The 19,883-nt window shown below is 34.6% G+C and overlaps 2 protein-coding genes across 3 annotated transcripts; both read right to left on the reverse strand.

Annotated features, from left to right (window-relative positions):
- Positions 1 to 2,435: 2,435 nt before the first annotated feature.
- elp6 (elongator acetyltransferase complex subunit 6) lies at positions 2,436 to 7,855 on the reverse strand. Of its 2 annotated transcripts, XM_056475383.1 has the most exons (8): positions 7,831 to 7,855; positions 7,483 to 7,635; positions 7,325 to 7,403; positions 5,837 to 5,907; positions 5,628 to 5,752; positions 3,938 to 4,124; positions 2,728 to 2,880; positions 2,436 to 2,646 (listed from the first exon to the last, which is right to left on the reverse strand). In XM_056475383.1, the coding sequence occupies exons 2-8, from the start codon at positions 7,534 to 7,536 to the stop codon at positions 2,524 to 2,526; spliced, it is 792 nt and encodes a 263-aa protein (XP_056331358.1). In that variant the 5' UTR covers positions 7,537 to 7,635; positions 7,831 to 7,855; the 3' UTR covers positions 2,436 to 2,523. The 2 variants fall into 2 exon arrangements, with proteins under 2 accessions (XP_056331358.1, XP_056331357.1); XM_056475382.1 differs by lacking the exon at positions 7,831 to 7,855 and having other exon boundaries at positions 7,483 to 7,821.
- A 1,732-nt stretch (positions 7,856 to 9,587) lies between these two features.
- Positions 9,588 to 17,639, reverse strand: gabpb2b (GA binding protein transcription factor subunit beta 2b). Its single transcript, XM_056476044.1, has 8 exons — positions 17,468 to 17,639; positions 16,432 to 16,539; positions 14,976 to 15,143; positions 14,699 to 14,893; positions 14,421 to 14,571; positions 13,922 to 14,086; positions 12,340 to 12,458; positions 9,588 to 12,258 (listed from the first exon to the last, which is right to left on the reverse strand). The coding sequence occupies exons 2-8, from the start codon at positions 16,537 to 16,539 to the stop codon at positions 11,908 to 11,910; spliced, it is 1,257 nt and encodes a 418-aa protein (XP_056332019.1). The 5' UTR covers positions 17,468 to 17,639; the 3' UTR covers positions 9,588 to 11,907.
- Between the last annotated feature and the right edge of the window lie 2,244 nt (positions 17,640 to 19,883).

Raw genomic sequence — 19,883 nt, forward strand, 5'->3', positions numbered from 1 at the left:
GCAGTCCCCCAAACAAACACGATCCTGTACAACAAAGAGCAATGGCGAATAAATGTAAAATATAATTCCCCGTCAGAAATAAGTCACTATTCTCTATTCACTCTCTTTTCATTCTCTATAAAAAATGTTTTTAATATATTCATAAATTATTATTGTTTTGGTCTAATATATGTGGTTGACTATTACAGTCAGTGGAGGATAAAGACGTTCCTGAATTGTAATTGCCATTTCCATTGTGATCTTCAGTGACAGTGAACTCCTTCAAAAATGTGCCATTGGCGTAAAAGATTTCTAATATCCCATATTGCTGGTGGTTCTCTCTTTAAGAAACAGAAAAGGCAGGACAAATATTGAGAACAACTTAAGTTTGTTTATCTTCTGTAGAATAGTTAAAAATCAAATCATTCTTTGCATCAATTGGGCACCATATATCAAGCAATTCAGTATAATGACAGTCAACAAATAAAATAAGCAGCTCCAGTTCAGGGCTCAGTTGACCTTATGGCGCAGCTCCACCTCTGGGCTCAGTGGGCTTTGTTCAATTCAATTAAATTTCATCTGTATTTCTATAGCGCTTTTTCCTTAATCATTCTTTGCGTCAATTGGTTATCATATATCAAGCACCTCAGTATAATGACAGTGAACAAATAAACAGTCAAATAAAACAAGCAGCTCCAGTTCAGGGCTCTGTTGGCCTTATGGCGCAGCTCCACCTCTGGGCTCAGTGGGCCTTGTGGTGCAGCTCCACCTCTAGGTTAAGTGAGCCTTGTGGCGCAGCTCCACCTCTGGGCTCAGTGGGCCTTGTGGCGCAGCTTCTACTCTGGGCTCAGAGCGTTTTATTCAATTCAATTTTATTCCATTTGTATTTCATAGTTAAATACTGTAATTGTAGTTAAATAAAAACTGATTGAGTTCAGTTTAATGAAAATGTAACTGTTGAAAGGCTGGAAATCATCATAGGCATTTGTTTTTATAGCAAACCATGTATTGTAAAGGCACAAATGTGTCTGTTAGAAAGGACAGAGTCCTTAGTTTCAGCGAGCTGTGTTAAAAAAAAAAACGTTCACAGGGTCTGACTGAGTAGTTGAAAATTGAATTCGCCTGAGGGATTTATCAACCAATAACGCATAAACAATACAGCCTCCCTTACAGTGAACTCAGGGCTCAAATTCACTCATTTGTTTTCGTTTACTTTTTAAACTGAATGAGGGTATTGACTTTACTCTTCACAAAAGAGCGGGGGCATGATGACATGATATTCATTTTTGAGTGAACTATTTCTATTAAGACTTCAGATTTATCTGCTGATATATGTAAATGACTAAGAATAAGAAATGTCAGTAAACTGAAACTTATTTGTGCTACAAAAGAGTGTATTTATGACAATACATTTAAATACAAGTTTGCACATCAAGTTGCATCACATTTGATTATCTAAAATTTTTGTTTTGTAATCTACTTTAAATTAGATTTTCACCATAATTACTCTAATCTTTAGTCACATGATCTAAAATCATTCTAATATATTGATTTCATAACTTGCTTCTCAGTGTTGAAAACATTAGTGGTGCTTCATATTTTTGTGCATACCACTTTTTTAGGATTGTGAATTTTAAATGTTCAATAGAATTTAAAACAGAAATCCTTTGTAACATCAAATTTAATCTTGAATCAAAGTAATATGAATTTGCTGGTAACAAATAGCCGGCTAAATATCATCATCAAACACAACAGCACCCTCTTTTGTCATTTTAAATTCATGACTCCGTAATATACTGTTCATAGCCGAATTAACATGTGCGACAAATAAATTACAAAGGTTTTTTTTTTTTTTTTTAGTTTCATTATATTGATGCCTCTGCACATTTAAATAATCCATAGAAAATCTCAATGTACTTACAGTTATCTTATGAAAAGATCCTCAAGAGAGAATTTCATATTCACACATTAGGCAAAAAATGCATTTGATTTTATTTTTCCTTCAGTGAAAAATCAAATACATTTAAATATATCATTCAATTAAAGTTTTCAACAAATACACTTCAACGTGTATTTTTATTGTTAATGTAAATATTTCTTTTGGAAGGAAACTATATACTGTATAACTCAAGGTTAACTATGTTTATATACTGCCAACCCCTTTACACAACTCCTTAGCATTTCTAATTTTGACTGTAATGTAATGAGGCGCACCTTTTGAAAAGCTGCTTGGGAATGATAATCATTCTGAAAAGGGCTACACAAGTAAACTCAAATCGAACATATCCTTGTGCATGACTGATTCGTGTCTTAAAACAAAGACATTTACTAGCATTATTGTTCCAGCTCTACATGCATGTTTGCACACTCAATGGTAGTTTTGAAGCATCCATTTTGATACACAAACCAAACATGTCAAGTAATGCAACAAATAAACAAAACCACTGGAAATAGTAAAGCGCTAAAGATGTATTTTAATAAAACAAACTAAATCAATACATTATTTTAGTAAGCGATATGAACAGAAAACTTTCGAATTAGAACTCAGAGAACTGCTCTAGAAGTCCCTCGGGTAAAAAACGAGGCTCCTTTATCATGAACTTTAAATTGAAATATTTGTCGTTGGTTATAAAGAGCGTTTCCCCTCTGTCGCCACCAAACCTCCACCTGAAAACGCATGAAATGGTCAGATCAGTTCAGAGAAATTGAATAAGGTCTATAAGGTGAACTGTAGCATGAGAAATGCACCTGTCCGTGTATGTCTCTGCAGTAGCCCGTGGGTAAACCCTCCACGTGTAATGCCAGATGGCACTCATGAACTAGTCCCCTCTGGAGCAGGTTTAATTCCTCTTCATCATCAGCATCCTCCTCCTCACACCTCACCAGAATCACCATATTTCCCTGCACATCAATATACATTCATTTGATTAAAATAGTTAAAACCAAATGTGTAGTAAATATAAATAATAGGGTGTCTGTAGGTTTAATATTTAAGACTAACTAAAGAATTCAATCAATAATTTGAAGGCAACTAAATTCTTGTTCGTTAAACGTAAATGAACGTTGTACTAAGTATTTGTCAAAGCAAATAACTAAATTCTTAAAGAGACATTTACTTAAGAATCTATGTTAAATCTGATGTTTTTGTGAAACTGATCAAAATGAAGCAAATTTATGCTTTAAACCAAACAATTATCTGACAATTGGCTCAGAAAATTCAACGTAACTTAATCCTAAAAAACATTTTCGTACCCCTTTTACAGACACTTGTTTTTTAATGAAATATTTGTAGATTTTAAGGATAATTAAATATTTGTATTGGAAAATGAGCATGACTGAGAAATGCATTTTTTTGCATTGTGTGTAACATTTAATGCTATGACCTTTTATCACTTTTGGATTTTATGATTTGTTTGAAGATATTTAATTCTGAAGCATCAAATACATTTGAGACCTGCAGAAGAGCCGTTATGCATGTTAATATACTTTAAAATGTAATGTAATTTAATATTTTAAAATATGACTTGAGCGAAAGCAAACAGCTCAGTCGGTCAGTCAGTCCTCAGTGTCACGTGATTCTTCAGGAAGAATTTTAGTATGTTAAATTGTCATTACCATGATGATTTAATAGTCTGTTAAGAGTTTACTCATTTTATTATTTATTAATAACATTATTTATACAAAAACGAAACCTTAAATACACTATTAATGCTATAACTTATCAATTTTGGATTTTCTGATTTGTGTGAAGACATTAAATTCATCAAATACATTTGAGACATGCAGAAAAACTGTGTGTAATTAATTTTTTTTTATCTAATTTGAATGATATTCAATTCTCATTATAATTTTATATATTCAGTAAGTTAATATGTATTGTTATATCGTAGTTCACAATTAAGCATTACATCAGCATTCTGCCATTTGTTCAGTCACTGATCTAAAAACAGTGATTCACCTGTAACTCAGAGCACACGGTGGCTCGACAGTAGAGAGTAAAGTCTAGTATTGCTCCAGCACTGACACCTAAACTCAGAAGCACACTCAGATCATCAATGATCAACACCGGAGGACCGCCATCTCCGCTCTGACACAATGATCTTTCCACAAATCTGAAGAGGCCTTCCAGTCCAGCACCTGGAGACCTAAAACACAAAACACTTTAAATCAATTTCCTTTCTGACTTCATGGCTGACAAAACTCTAATATTATGATAGAAGTCATTTCATATCGACTTCTAAACAATACAGTACACTATTATTATGTTTTTTTTTATTTAAATAGTAAATTAATATTGACCACAACCATGGTCACAGTCATATCACCCTGCAGCCCAAGACCGGTCACTCGCTGAAGCTAAGCAGGGCTGAGCCTGGTCAGTACCTGGATGGGAGACCACATGGGAAAACTAAGTTGCTGTTGAAAGTGGTGTTAGAGGGGCCAGCAGGGGGCGCTCAACCTACGGTCTGTGTGAGTCCTAATGCCCCAGTATAGTGAAGGGGACACCACACTGTCAGTGAGCGCCATCTTTCAGATGAGACGTTAAACCGAGGTCCTGACTCTCTGTGCTCATTAAATATCCCATGGCACTTCTTGTAAAGAGTAGGCGTGTAACTCCAGTGCCCTGGCCAAATTCCCTCCATCGGCCCTTACCCATCATGGCCTCCAAATCATCCTCCTCCACCGAATTGGCTGTATCACAGTCTGTCTACTCCACCAATAGCTAGTATGTGGTGTGCGCACTGGCGCCGTTGTCCCGTGGCTGCTGTACACTGGTGGTGTGGAGAGACCCCCTCATGATTGTGAAGTGCTTTGGGTGTATGGCCATACTTGATAAATGCGCTATATAAATACACATTACATATGGAAAGGAGTATTTATTTTTGACATGTTCATTCACATAATTATTTTTCGTCACTTTATTTACAGCTTCTGATCAAACTTTTATTTCTAAATGTTGAAATCTAAAATAAATATTAACGATATAATAAGCACTTTTCAAAAATGAATCATTACAGGACCAATGTAACATATATCGCTTAATAAAATGCAAAAAGTAAATGTTGCATTTTCAAGTTTGCAACCTTCTCACCATGCTGCCTGCAGTCATTCAAATGATGAAAAATGAAATGTATTTTGGAAAACAAAATAACCGGATAGACCATAACATGAAATGATAGACTTTTTGTCCATCCGATATACAGTCAAGCCCAAAATTATTCATACCCCTGGTTAATTCTGGCTTATAAACCTACTGACTTGTAAATAAAGGCTAAGAAATATTTAATTTTCCACAATCATGCCTCTTGTACATCATCTTATTATCTTTTAGGAGAAGCCTGTCATTTTCTGTTAATTTGCATGATTTGTTTGTCCTCACCTCTAGGTATCACTGTCTGTAAAATGTATAAAAACTAAGTGTCAGCTGTACTAGAAGAGAGTTCTTTCGATGACGCCACAGCGACGCCGAGTTCTTCTTATTAAAGGATTCTGCTTTGAATTTCTCCCTGGTTTTTGGCTTGTCTTAGAATTTCACAACAGTTTTGGTGCCGTGAGCAAGATAGAGAAATTCACAACACTGTATATTATCATATTGCACAGTCATATTATCATATTGAAGTAAATTTGCTTAAAGATGCTTTACGTGCCTGAGATAACTTAAAGCTTCTGTCCCCTCACTGGTGTCCTCCTTTAAAATAGCTCCAATAGAGTCTTTCAGTCCTTCCAGAAAGACTAGCTGGCCTTTTTCTCTCGCCTGGGTCAAACTCACTCCCTGCACAGAAACCATACCATCAAGACTGATTATTATTGTCATCAGTGAAATTTCTTAATAATGCAAGTATAGATGTAGACTTACCAGCCTCTGACTGACAGCACTATAGTGGCTGAAGGACTGTACAAGACCCAGAAAACACACCTTAGAGCCAGCTGGAAATATATGTAAAGTTATTGCTTTCATTAATATGGGTCAAAGACGAGGCATCGCATTTTGGTGTCTGCATCAAATTAAAATGTACAGATGTCGTCATAGTAATATTTGTAGAAAGTATGTTTAATGTGGTAGTGTATTCTTTAATGATTTATTTATTTTTGTGAAAGTAAAAGAGTGTAATAATGTTCCATCACCATTCAGTAAAACTATATACTTTGACATGTTTTTATTAAAGAATAAGTAATTACACAACATTTTAACTGTTTTAAATTATTAAAACTTGTTGACAAACGGATGAAATCCGTTTCGAAATGTAATGGAAAAAGTATAAACCGCAATGGTTGAATGGTTGTCTTCAAATTATTCTTATAATCATCCCTCTTTTTTTGCACATTCATAGACAAACTAACAAAACAAGTAATCAAAATGCACATACATTAAACAGGACACATTCTTATGGAACCTGTTATAAACACCACTGAATAAAATAAATAAATCAATAAAAAATAAATAAAATAATTTTAAAAAAGGTTATTGTGACTTTTTAAGTAAAAACACTGAGATAAAAAGTCCCCGAAGGAGTTTCCTGGGATGGCGACTGACCAGAATTACGGCGTAATTGAATCTTTTTATTCAGTGGCAGGAACGGGCTTCCATACATTATAGTGTGCAAAAAGCTGTATTAGATTTTCAGCGTTCCCACTCCAAGCCACATATCAAATTTCCTGACTTTTCACTGACTTTCTGCTGATCTAATAAAAATCTAACATTGCAATTTAAAAAAAATAAAATAAACCCTAATCAGAAGGAATTTATTATTTTAGATTGACTGAGATGATTCTGTAGTGCAGTGCATATGCATAAAATATAATAAACAATCTCCATAGATAAATTCAATAATGAAAAAGATACAAATTAAATAAACAGCATTTTGTTTTCCTAGGCATCAAACTGTATACAGTAATTGAATAATCTAAAATAATTAACAATAATTAATAGTTAACACATTTTTTAATAGTTAACACATGCATTTCTTTTTCAACACATTCCATAATTTCTAAAATATCAACCTCTACTAAATGGTTCATGTCTGTTTATAGTTAAAGTACCAGAATTAATACATATACTATAAAAAAAAATCAGAAAAATATTAACTTTAAGACCCATTAATTTTGCAAAAAAAATAAAGAATTTTTTTAATACTAAATTTTATGAAGTATGCCATAAAATATTTCAGATTCTCATTTGACATTTTCTTTACTTTCTTTTTTTTTTTTTTTTTTTTTACAATAAACCCCAAAATAAAGTGTAGTAGAGCAACAGGATTGGGGTGTGTGTGCCATTATTTATGGCACAGCAGGCAGTTAAAGGGGTAATGTGTGATTTTGGTATTATTTAGAGGAGGTCACTCACCACGTAAATAGAAAGAAAGATAGTGATGAATGAGAAACGATGCATCAGCTTGTCTGTCAGACAGCAGGATAAAGTCCCCCTAAAAGTACAGAAAGCATCGGTTAGCCAGTAACACTGCTAGTTACATAAAGTTTACGAAAAGATAAATGATTACTTACAGGTTTGAAACTGTCTGGAGAAGCATTGAGAAGACTGTTCAATTCAGGAAACATGTCTGAAGAGATTAACTTGACAGTTGAACTAGATTTTGCGTCAGTCTCCTCTTTACTCCTTCAGGTCTTCAGTATTTCTCATGCTAGCAAAAAGCATGACTGTAAACACGAGCAGCGAAGTCACTTTTATACTGTCCGTAGTATAACTAGCAGCGTAGTTGTGATGCTAAATGAATATTTGCGTTGTTTACGCATTCAACAAATTAAGTTAGAGAATGGAAAAACGCGTTAAAATATGCTTTGACATCAGTTGCTTTTATAATATTAACAAACATAAGTAAAGAAATAGCTTACGTTTGTGTTGTGCTGTCAACGTGGGTACGGAAGTCGCATTAGGACAATATTCCAGAAACACGCGTTTCGGTATTTGTTTGACTCGTGAATATCGCTTAAAATGCAATTTATTTTTCCAATAAAAACACAACAACTATTAAATATATCAAACCCCTGACATCTTTATTTTGATCAGAGATAATAAAAGCGCTAAAGACAGGCCCCAATAGTGTTTCTTTACAAAAATATATATGTAAAATATATACAGACTAACCGTTGATCTGTTATGCACGATCTGCTTTAAGTTAAAACTGTAAGCATTTGCTTGCATCTCTCTAAAATGAAAGTAATTTTACCTGTCGAACGATTTGTAACAAAAACAAGTGTGAATGTAACTAATCTTTTAAAGCACTGCTGATGACAACCTATACGACTGAAATTATACATGCTTAAAAAGCAAGAAAAACAATGTCTAAATCAATCAACCATTCAATAAATAGTAAGATCCTAGTAATGAGGGGTTTACATTAAAGAAAGCTAAATATTTGCATATGTACAGAGCAAAAATAGTTGACGGCAGCCCTTAAAATACAATTGAATGGAATGTTAATCATCAGCCGTGTACCTGACAAACAGAAAAGATAATGCAAAACTACAAGAAGCATGTGTGCTCTACTTCCATAACATTTCAATCGGTATTCATTCACATTTTAAAACCTGAAAAGGTAAACACAACTGATGATATAACTTGACAAAGACTGATGGTAAACAATGGAAGATTTCACAAGGAAATGCAAGCAAGAACACGTTGCATACTTTTCAAAACACAAAACCTGGAAATGCATATCGTGATTTAGTGTCTAAAAGAACACAATCTCTGTAAGATTTAAAAAGTTAAACCATTGGTTACAAGGCTACATAGATAAATGCAAGTTTCATAAAACATAAGAGTTTCTTTGCCAAGTAAATGCATAGCTACCTTATCATACCACGGCATGCCTCACACTGCAGGAGCAGATCAATGTTAGACAAAGCCATAGCAGATGGCACATCACCTTATTTATGCTGCAAGTTACCACTGACTCTAAATGTTTACGGGATATTTCACCCAAAAATTAAAATTTACTCTGCATTGTGTGGTTTGACACTCTCATCAGTTTCTTTCTTCTGTCAAACACAAGAAGATATTTTGAAGAAAGCTGCAAACCTGTGACCATGGACTTCCATAGTATATATTTTTTCCTACGATGGAGGTGAATGGTTACAGGTTTGCAGCTTTCTTCAAAATATCTTCTTGTGTTTGACAGAAGAAAGTCTAATATGTTTTAAACATGTGGAGGATGAGTAAATGTTGACAGAATTTTCATTTTTGGGTGAACTATCCCTTTAACATGTCACTTCAAATGTCTCGCATGACTATTCTAGAAACATTTTGGGTCGAAGTAAAGCTCTACTGACAATTACAACAAAAAATAAATGTTGACTTGTTCAAATACAAAACGAAACAAAGCCACAACATGAATATAAATGACTTTTTGTCATGACAATGTTATGCTCGTAAGCCCAATCAATTAATGCACAATTCTCTAGAACTGTATAAACTGTTTCCATGAGTGAACAGAAGTAGGACAACATGAGGATACTATTTTAAGATGGATGGTTATATATATATATATATATATATATATATATATATATATATATATATATATATATATATATATATATATATATATATATATATATATATATATATATATATATATATATATTTTTTTTTTTAATAGTAATAACAGTCCCAAATTCTCTCTAATGCATTGGTCTCAAGAAAAACATTTTTCTTATTACATTTTCTCGAGCACCATTCACTGCCATTATAAAGCTGGGGGAAGAGCCAAGAGTTTTTATGTAACATAACTCTGACTAGGTTGATCTGAAATATGAAGGCTTGGATAATTTTACATGGATAGCTTTAGTTTGGGATGAGACGCTGTTTTAAAGAGACTTGACTTAAAATGGCATTTAATCTACTTCAAGTTGCTTGAAACATGGCTGAACTCCAAGAAGATCATTTTGAAGAATTTGCAGCACCAGTTTCTGAATATTGTTCTAATACTTTGGGGGTCACGGCAACTTCTTGATTATCCACATTCCACATCTCCTATTACAAAACCTAGGGCTGGGCGATTTGCCCTAAAATCTAAATCTTGATTAATTGAACAGTGTAACTCGATTATGGTTAATAATTATTATATTCATTTAATTTTTATGCCCTCATAATTCACTGACAAGTTGAACCACACACCATCTACTGTCATCAACATTGAACAACCTATAATAATCCATGCCGTCCACGCTTGTCACTGTTATCAAACCGACTAATCCCCAAAGCCTGCGCTACGCATCGTCGCGATGTGTAGTTACATTTTTTTGAGAGGTGCACGGGGATATGACCACACAAAGGCTGTGCCGCACCATACACGTGCACTCTACGCAAAAGTATAAATCAGTCTTAAGCTGCAGTCACACTAGTTTGAGCATGCGAAATTCTGTTGTACGGTGCTGCGAAAAAGGGAAAGATTAAACCACAAGATTAGACATTTTAAAAAGCGAGCGATTTGGTCCATATTTTAAATTTCTGTCCAGAGAGGTCATGTTTTTATCCTCTATTGGCCTCACGTAGTCAAGTGATGCGATTTCACAGGTCAGAGTTCACCAAGTTTAAACTTTCCAACGCAGCGAACTGTGAAACTTGTCGCACAAGCTTGTGATTCCGGTTTGATGCATTCACATGTGTATGAATGGAAGTCTATGGGGAGAAAAGTGCAGCTTTAACAGATCGGCGTCACGTGACTCCACACGCAGTAGCAAAAGTAATTGAAAAAAAAAAAACGACCTGGAAAAATTTGATTGATTGATAAATGTCGATTTCGATTACCTTTCAATTAATCACCCAGCCCTAGCAAAACCATCTTTTGTGTTGCAGAAAAATAAATTGCATACCGTTTTGTGAGTAAACATGAACATTTACTCACAATTTAAGCTTTCTCATATGGTTCCAACCCTTTATGACTTTCTTTTTTTCCACTAAACAAAGAAATCGAAAAATGTTGGATACTGGTGACTATTGCCATCTACACTAGTAAAAATTCTATGAAAGTCAATGGCTACAGGTTTCCAGCTTTTTTTCTCTCTCTCTCTTATAAATGTCTTTTCTGTTAATCAGAAGAAACTCGTATGTTTGGAACAAGTGGAGGGTTAGTAAATGATTACAATTTAGATTTTTTTTGGAAAGGTACGTCGCTGGTTTGAGCCTCGGCTGGATCAGTTGGCGTTTCTGTGTGGAGGTTGCATGTTCTCCCCATGTTCGCATGGGTTTCCTCCAGGTATTCCGGTTTCCCCTACAAGTCCAAAGACGTGGTAGAGATAATTTGGGTAAGCTAAATTGTCCGTAGTGTATGTGTGCGCGCATGAGTGTGTATGGGTGTTTCCCAGTGATGGGTTGCAGCTGGAAGAGCATCAGCTGCATAAAACATATGCTGCATAAGTTGGCGGTTCATTCCGCTGTGGCGACCGCTGATTAATACAGGGACTAAGCTGAAAAGAAAATGAATGAATGAATGAATAAATGAATGAATGATATTTTTGGTGATCTATTCCTTTAAATACTTGCATACTATCATTAGAGGTTTATAATTGGACTTGATTAATATTATTTCATCTGCTGAGTAAAACATATGCTGAATAAGTTGGCGGTTCATTCTGCTGTGGCGACCCCAGATTAATAAAGGGACTAAGCGAAAGGAAAATGAATAATATTATTTCTAAAACCTACATGACTGCTGTACATTACAGGGAAATGCTTGATCTTCCTATTCTTCCAATCTGAGCAGCTCAGCATTATTGTGGCCACCTTAATATAATTAATGCTACAACTTTTGTAGAGGTTTGTATGAAAACTGAACGCTAGGAGTAAAAAAAAAAAGGATAAAAACAAAAGATTATGATTTACAATAAATAAATACAACAAGACACTTCAGGCACAGAGACTAAAAGAGTGTACGTAATTCCTGAGTGTTTGAGTCTTTGGGTTCACCGTTACAGCGTGTCCTCAGAAATGGCTGTGATATCTGCCGACTCCACTAATGTCACTGTTTCTCCTGTTGTTGAATCCAGAGGTTCTTCTTTAATGATGATGGCGCCTTCTGGCAACATGACAACTTCCTCTTCACCAACCACCTCCTCCTCTTCTTCCTCTTCCTGGAGCACTACTTCCTCCTGGGGCTCTGTGCCATTGGTCTGTCCATTGGCAATGGCTTCTAGTTTCAGCCTGTACTGCTCAGCTTCCTGTTCCTTCCGCATTAACTGCTGTCGGTACTCCTGCGCTTTTCTGTTCGCTTCTTTTAGCTGCTGTTCCAGTACTTCCCGACTGTCCTTCTCATCGGGCTCCTGTAGAAAACCCCAAACAGTTAGACCTGTAGTGATGTCGCATTCAAGTGCAATTTCAATAGAAATCTCTGCAGGTCAGACCTTATGCTTGACATCTGTGTGGTTGATCGTTGATTCAAATTTCCGCTTTCGTGATGGAACTGGTTTGGGTTCCTCTGTTACGATTTCTTCTGCAATCTGGCCTGCTGGCACTGCAACCACTAAATGTGCAGACATGCCAGGTTTAAAAGCGGTCATGAATTGAGAAATCAACTTTTTGAAAAATGTTAAAGTACATTTTATTTTCAAATCTATTTAATCTAAAAACAGCTAATAATGAAGCCAGTCTGCCAAAATAACCTCTCTTTATTGCATAATAGTTTGTTTAAACCCCAACTCTGCAGATCAAAATTCGCTTATACATTACTGACTGTTTATCTCTGCTAGTAAATTGTGTTCACTATTGCCCTGTCTGTAATTATAGATTTTTTTATATGTGCCAAGTATTTATGCGTTTTTGTACACTAAGGCCCAATCCCAATTCTACCCCTTAGCCCTTCCCCCTTCCCCTTATCCCTTGTTTTGCGCGTTCACGTGAAGGGGTAGGGGGTCCCAGTTCTCTTTAGCCTAAAGGTAAGTGGTGAATACCCCTTCGAATGAAGATTTTACAGGACCACACTTGAAACCAAGGGCTAAGAATTTCCCAGAATACACCAGCCACAACAGCAGATAGTTACACCCAGAAGTAAGGATATCCACACATTTGTATCATTTGTATCATTTGTCATTATTACAACAAACAAACACGTTTTAATATATTTTCATAACCGTTTATGTGTTTTACCATCATGCTTTAAAAAAACAAAACGCTAAAATAAAAACCGCTAAATTTCATGATCTATAATCCATAATTATAACTCCTGTACAGCAGTCCCACAACATTCTGACACTCGAATACCCTGTCAGAAAAGTCTAGTGGCTGGAAATGGGCATTTTATAGTGTCTGCTATAATGTTAATGTTGTTTTTGGTGTGTTTACATAGATGAATATGGCCACTGTGTTAAATGCACAGTTTTACGATCTTGTTGCCACATTAGATCATTATGATAACATAATATATGCCTTCAGTGATTTCCTGAAGATAAATACCAAAAAATAACACAACTGGAATAACTACAGCAGTTGCGATCGTCTGATATTATATGAAGAAAGAGATCGCGATGACATAAATGACGTGTGCAGGTGCTGTAGTGCTGTCCCAATTCTAATGGGTAAATTTTAAAGCCCTTCCCATTCACACTTGGTTTTAAAGGCCGAGGGGAAGGGGTATGGGTACAAAAGTAGAATTGGGATTGAGCCTAAATCACAGCAGTGTCCATCTTTAAGCGAGCACACGCATCTCTCCTTTTGGACTTTTAAAAATGTTTAAATATGCAAACTTTTTGTTACAAGCACATACCAGTGCGTGCTTATTTCAGAGTCTACAATCCACTATTATGTGTGGTCTTAAGAGATGAAAACACAACCGAAACTAGCCTGTTACTTCTAAACAGTTTATCACAAATTTTTTACATTATAAGTGGATCTCAGAGCACAACAGAACAAATTAGTACAAAAGGGTTCATGTTTCCTTCAAATACTGCACCAAAGTCTTAATAGAACAGTAGATTAGCATATACTCACTTTGCTGCCCCTGCATGGTGACAAAGAATTTATGTCCCAAGTTGCCAGGCTGCAGGTTTCCCTGTTGGTCGGTTACTATAGTGATAACTCTCTGACCATCCTCCCCTACAAGATGCTGAATGGCAGAGTCTACCGAATCAGCAGCAATCACACTCTCTGAAGAAGCTGGTTTAAAGGGGACAAATACACCAATCCAATTCACTCAAATTATAAGTCAAACTTAACAGGATTGATAAATTGCTATTTTTTTAATTGCTTGTGTTTTAAGAGATGTTTACTAAACAGTTAACCAAAATCAGAAAAATTACATTTTGTTCGTTCATTTACATGTCAACATTGTTTTGGGGGACCTGAAAGTGCAAATACTGTTAAAAATACTGTTATTGTCTCCATATAATCTTCAAAAAAATTATATATTTTTTAGGGCAAATTGATAAAAGATGAGTGTAAATTTTCATCTTACTGGCAAACAAGGAAACAAATGTAATGAACCTCATACCTGTATTGGACTTAGCATTGGTGAGAACAATATCAGAAAGATTGACCACCCCAGAGGAGGAGATGATGAACTGAGGGCTGGAGGTGGCGGGCGAAGTGCTGTTCAGGATAGTCCTCTCTGGATTCATGTTCACTTGGTTCTGCATTCCCTCCTAGTATAACAAATAGGCCATAATCAATCATTATGAGTGCAAATTTATAAAGAACTTGTTAAATATACACAACAGTTAATGAGGTTATGCTTTTACATCTGAGTCAGCTTCTTCTTCTTTTTTATACCTGTAACAAGAGCATCAGATCAGTGTTTCCTCTGTCCACTGAAATGTTAAAAGGTGTCTTATCAAACTTGCTGAGGGCGTGAGTATCTGCACCATATTTGACCAACAGCTCCACAACTCCCCTGTGCCCATGTTCTGTGGCCCAGTGCAAGGCGGTCATTTTCAGCATGTCTTTGGCATTGATGTCTGCTCCGCTCTGTCCAAGATATGATGGACAGATTAACACAAGTCAGAAAGTCAATCAAATCGAATACTATTCTGAGATCATTTGACCTTACCTTAACCAATAACTCAACAATGCTTGAGTGGCCCTCTGCTGCTGCCATATGGAGTGGTGTACGGTCGACTTTAGTGCGGGCATCTCTACTCACGCCAGCCCGGAGAAGCACCTCAGCGGTCGAGTAGTGCCCATATTGTGCAGCTAAATGAAGCGGTGAGGTTCCCAGCTAAAATACATGACCATTGTCAGTACTTTTATTGTAAAATGCAGATTCAGAAAAGAAAATGTGCAGAACTGAAAACTCCATTCATTTTCCTTTATAATAAAAAACCAACTAAAGCTTTAACGACAGATGTTTTAAGCTAAGTGGTTGTTAAATCAATTGTATATAATTCGGTTGAATTCAACTGTTTTTTTTAATAACCGCAATATTTGTGAATGAGGAAAAAAAAATTAAATTCTACTACTGAGAAAGTAGTAGAAAGAATCTTAAAAGAATAAAAAAAAAAACTACTTTTTTATAAAGCTTTGAAGCATCACTCATAATTGTATACAAGACTATTCATTCAATTATTCATTCATTCTCCTTTTGTCTTAGTGCCTTTATTAATGTGGGGTTACCACAGCAGAATGAACTTCCAACTTATCCAGCATATGTTTTACGCAGCGGATGCCCTTCCAGCTACAACCCATCACTGGGGAACAAGACTATTCAATGATCACCTAAATATTTTGCAATAAATATTAAATATATAGTATATATTGATAGGCCTGTCACGATAATCAATATAGCGACTTATCGTGTAATTCTTGGAGATGACCTCAATAATTTTTGCCGTTGCAATATACATTTATACATTCATAAACAACAATAAAGCTGTTTTACAATTATATTCTAACTCACCGCTGCCCAAGTTTATATTTGGACACCTAATAGAACATTTAATAGTATATAAATAATAGGACATTTACCTTTTTAACATCAAATTATATAATTTAAATAACCTTAAGAATAAATATTATATTAAATAATCAGTGGCATAAAATGATCTCAAAATGACAATAATATCGTTTATCACAACAATTTCTGTGAAAATATATTGCACAACAAAAATTCCTTATCGTGACAGGCCTATCTACAGACACAATAAACATCTTTAAAATAAGTGTTCATTTTTAATTAAATGTGTTCGTGTCATTCACATTTTTTCTTCATTGCAGTTCTTTACCTCATTAAAGCTGTGAAGAACCCTTGTTTTATTTAGTTTTTTAGTCAAATTATCACATACTACTTTGCCTCAAATCTATAATGCTTCACTCTATAATGTTGTAATATACCTCAGAACTGAATGGTTTGGTTCATAGCTTATAAAGGACTTTTTTGTTTTGCTTGCTTGCTTCAAGGAGCTGAACTGATTTAAAAAAGTGAATGGGCAAATACAACTCACCCCCAAAAAAGTGAATGGGCAAATACAACTCACCCCCAAAAAAGTGGATGGGCAAATTTAACTCACCCAGTCTGTAGTAAACGGAGCTCCATTGGCCATAAGTGACCTCACTTCATCATCCTGTCCTTTGCGAGCTGCTTCCAACAAACGCTTTCCCAAATCCACAAGTGACATCTAATGAGGATTGAGGCATCAAGAAAAAATTAATAAAATAAAAGCACCTTTCAGTATTATATTCGTTACGTTTAGACATTTAACTGACACTTTTATTCAACTTACAAATAAGTATAAAAGAAGCACTTCAGGTCACCAGAGAACAACGATATATACATTTTATATTTAAATTAATCTTTTTGTTTGTTTGTTTGTTTGTTTACATAAACTGGGTGTTTAACCAGATGCAGCATGTTTAAAAGATGTGAAGCAGGTAATAATTTTCCACATGTTTAACTTGCATGCAGACAATGTGGTTATAACAGTCTCATTACTTAATCCTACAGGGAGCAAATTATTTAAGGTCAAGGAAGCGGATGTGTACATTATAAGTTATGACACAATATATTATCAGTCACGACGGGAAATAGTCATCATTTTATAATAAGGCAAGTTCCGGGGGAAGTTGATTTCATGCTGGACATTTCTGCTAGCTTAACGATATTACTGTGAGGCTGAATGGATATTTTAATACACTCCGAACAGGTTTAGCGTCAATTATACAGCATTATTATTATTTTCAACGATTTATTATGAACTAGTATTTACTAGGATTAACTACTATTACCGCTTTGTTTGTCTGAAAGATTTTCGTAATGTATCCAGTATATTTTATGAGGCATAAAACTACAGACTGATCTTTATTAACATTAATGTGACGAAGAATGATTAATTGTCCAAATGTATGCTCTTCAGTAAGTTTTGAATAAGTTACGCTTAAGTTTTTAAGTTAGGAAACAGCTGCTCTTATTGTCCTGTGATCGTCTGCGGATACTATATCGCTAAACCCGTGTCGAATCTGAAATTAAAATCTCGAATAAACACAGTTCATCAAACTCCTGCAGTCAGTTGCTAGTAAACAGAATAAAGCAAAACTTCTGCTGCTCACCTCGCCAGCTGTGTTTCCCGAAGACGGTTACTGTGTTATAACACGTTAGATACGAAAAGGACCAGACGTATGCTTCGGTTATTTAATGCGGTTTAGTGTTATACCATACTTTTCTACACTTTTAAAAAACAAAAATAATAAAGATGGGCTATTTTTCGTCAAAGATGGCGCACGAACTCTACCGGAAGTAGAAATGTTTGATTGGTTCTTCGTTGGTTGTGTTGAAAAGTTAGGGCGTCTATAGCGCTCCCTGCTGAATGAAAACTGCTTTTGAATGTGAAGAGATTTATTCACATAATTTTTTATTCCTTTTTTCCACGTAAAAACCTTTTATATACCATAGTGTAAATATCGTTAATCTAAAATATTATAAATGTTATGTTACTGTCATGTGTACAGTTCTACACTTCCATCATTGAATCAGTCCTGTGTATGTCTGGTTTAGCTCAGCTACCAAATCTGACCTCCGAAGACTATGCCGAATAGTTCGGACTGCTCCCAACCCTTCCAACCCTTAACATAAAAAAGTTGAAGCATTTGTATTGTGTAATTAGCCTTAATAACACTTCCTCTCTCTCTCTCTCTCTCTTTTTTTTTTTTTTATGAAAAAAGCCCCAAATGATAATAATTCATTTTAAATTAAGAAAAATGTAAATCCAGAGAAACAGAATTTGAATTTATAATTATAATGATTTAAGTTGAATAAAATAATAGGAAGTTAATTTGCACAAACGTCTTCATTTTTTCATTAGATAATCAATAAATCAGACAAATCAGATATTTAACATGTTTTACCTTTACACCTGAGCCAGAAAGTGCTATATTTGGGTATACTCTCATTCTTTGCTAGATTATAATGTGTCCATACAAAGCACAATAATTTATGGAATGATTATTTCCAAGAGTGTCATACTAAAACTGTGGAAATCAGATTCTATTCCTCAATTTAAGACATGGTCAACTCATCTCACTCAAATATTGCACATGGAAAGAGTCCATTATGGAGTTATTGATAATTTAATAATAATATATGGCAACCATTTTTTGATCACCTAGACCAATACAATGAGGATTCTGAGCATCAGTGTAGTGCTTAATATGCTTACTACCCTTATTTATTCACTGCCTCTTTGCATTTTTATTGAAACCATTTATATGCCCTAATTGTTCCTTAATAATAACGTTATCATTATTATTATTACCATTTTTTTTTTGTATTATGATGCTTATTTCATGTATTTTTTTGTTGTTATGGTGTTTGGTAATTATTTAAAAAAATTAAAACTAATAAAAACAGTTGTTAATATAAAGCAATAAAAAAGCTATTTTTATAGACCATTTTAATATGGCGATATCATTCATTGAGGTAAAGTTGGTCTTATATTTGCACATTCGTTCATTTAACTGTCTCTATATTGTTTACCACGCTAATTTGAATATTCAATCAGAATTAGCATGCAAGTACGACTTCAAAACAACTTCAACACTATCTAATTGTCTGTAAACATGGTTGTACTTTGATAGTCAATGGCTGCTAATATGATCTCCCAATTTAGAATTTGCAAAGAATACTTTTCTGAAATTATACTATTAAGCAGAATCTCTAAATATCCAAGTATAAAACCAACTTTACCTCTATATTTCATTCGTCCATGAACAGTTTCTGCTTGTCTTAACTTTTTCAGAATTATATCAAGAGGCGATTCAGCCATAACTAATGTTGACACGGCTGTCATTATAAAAAGTATCAACAAGTGGATCTTACTGGATTCTCAGAAGCTTTGGAAATGAAAGATCTAACGCAGGAATATACAGGAATACATTAGGACCATTGGTATTGTTTACATCCCTCAATATGGTCTATATGGGTCAAAGACGAGATGTCACTTTTCACTTTTTGTATCAACTTAGAATATGAAACAGCAATCTTATCCTGACAAATAGCTGATGAATGAGTAAAACCTGTGATTTGACTGATGTGTAGATGATGCAGTATGTAGATTTTATCTCCAAACATCTAATATAGGAGGAAAAACAACTAGTTTTAAATCTTTATTGCTAATGATTGTTTCAAGTCAAGTCAAGTTGTCTTTGTTGTTCTCTTCATTTTTTAACAATATATAATCCAGTACACAGTGAAACGAAACAATGTTCCTCCAGGACCAAGGTGCTACATCAAACAACATAAATTGACAACATAACACAGGGCTGTGCACTACTATAAAAATTTAGATAATGAAATAAAATAAGATAAGATAAACTAACATTAAAAATAAATAAAATAAGAATCAGATTTTATGCTTGAATAAAACAGCACTATTCATCTTTAATAAAATGATGCTTATACACTCCATAAATCCATTGTCTGCATGTGTTCCCTGTTGGTGGCGCTGAAGGTCTCTGGTTTGCAGTATTT

The sequence above is a fragment of the Danio aesculapii genome, chromosome 16 (genome assembly GCF_903798145.1).
Source record: "Danio aesculapii chromosome 16, fDanAes4.1, whole genome shotgun sequence".
Taxonomy (NCBI): domain Eukaryota; kingdom Metazoa; phylum Chordata; class Actinopteri; order Cypriniformes; family Danionidae; genus Danio; species Danio aesculapii.

Bases quoted from the DNA above. Each gene is read 5' to 3' on its own strand.
- elp6 (XM_056475383.1), bottom strand. From the start codon at position 7,536: ATGTTTCCTGAATTGAACAGTCTTCTCAATGCTTCTCCAGACAGTTTC. The intron at 4,125-5,627 runs GCACGTAAAGCA...TTTGTGTTTTAG, and splicing joins GAAGCTTTAAGTTATCTCAG to GTCTCCAGGTGCTGGACTGG. The intron at 2,647-2,727 runs GTGCATTTCTCA...ATGCGTTTTCAG, and splicing joins GCAGAGACATACACGGACAG to GTGGAGGTTTGGTGGCGACA.
- gabpb2b (XM_056476044.1), bottom strand. From the start codon at position 16,539: ATGTCACTTGTGGATTTGGGAAAGCGTTTGTTGGAAGCAGCTCGCAAA. The intron at 14,572-14,698 runs GTATAAAAAAGA...TTGTTATACTAG, and splicing joins ATCTGATGCTCTTGTTACAG to GAGGGAATGCAGAACCAAGT. The intron at 14,087-14,420 runs GTATGAGGTTCA...CCTTTAAACCAG, and splicing joins CAATGCTAAGTCCAATACAG to CTTCTTCAGAGAGTGTGATT.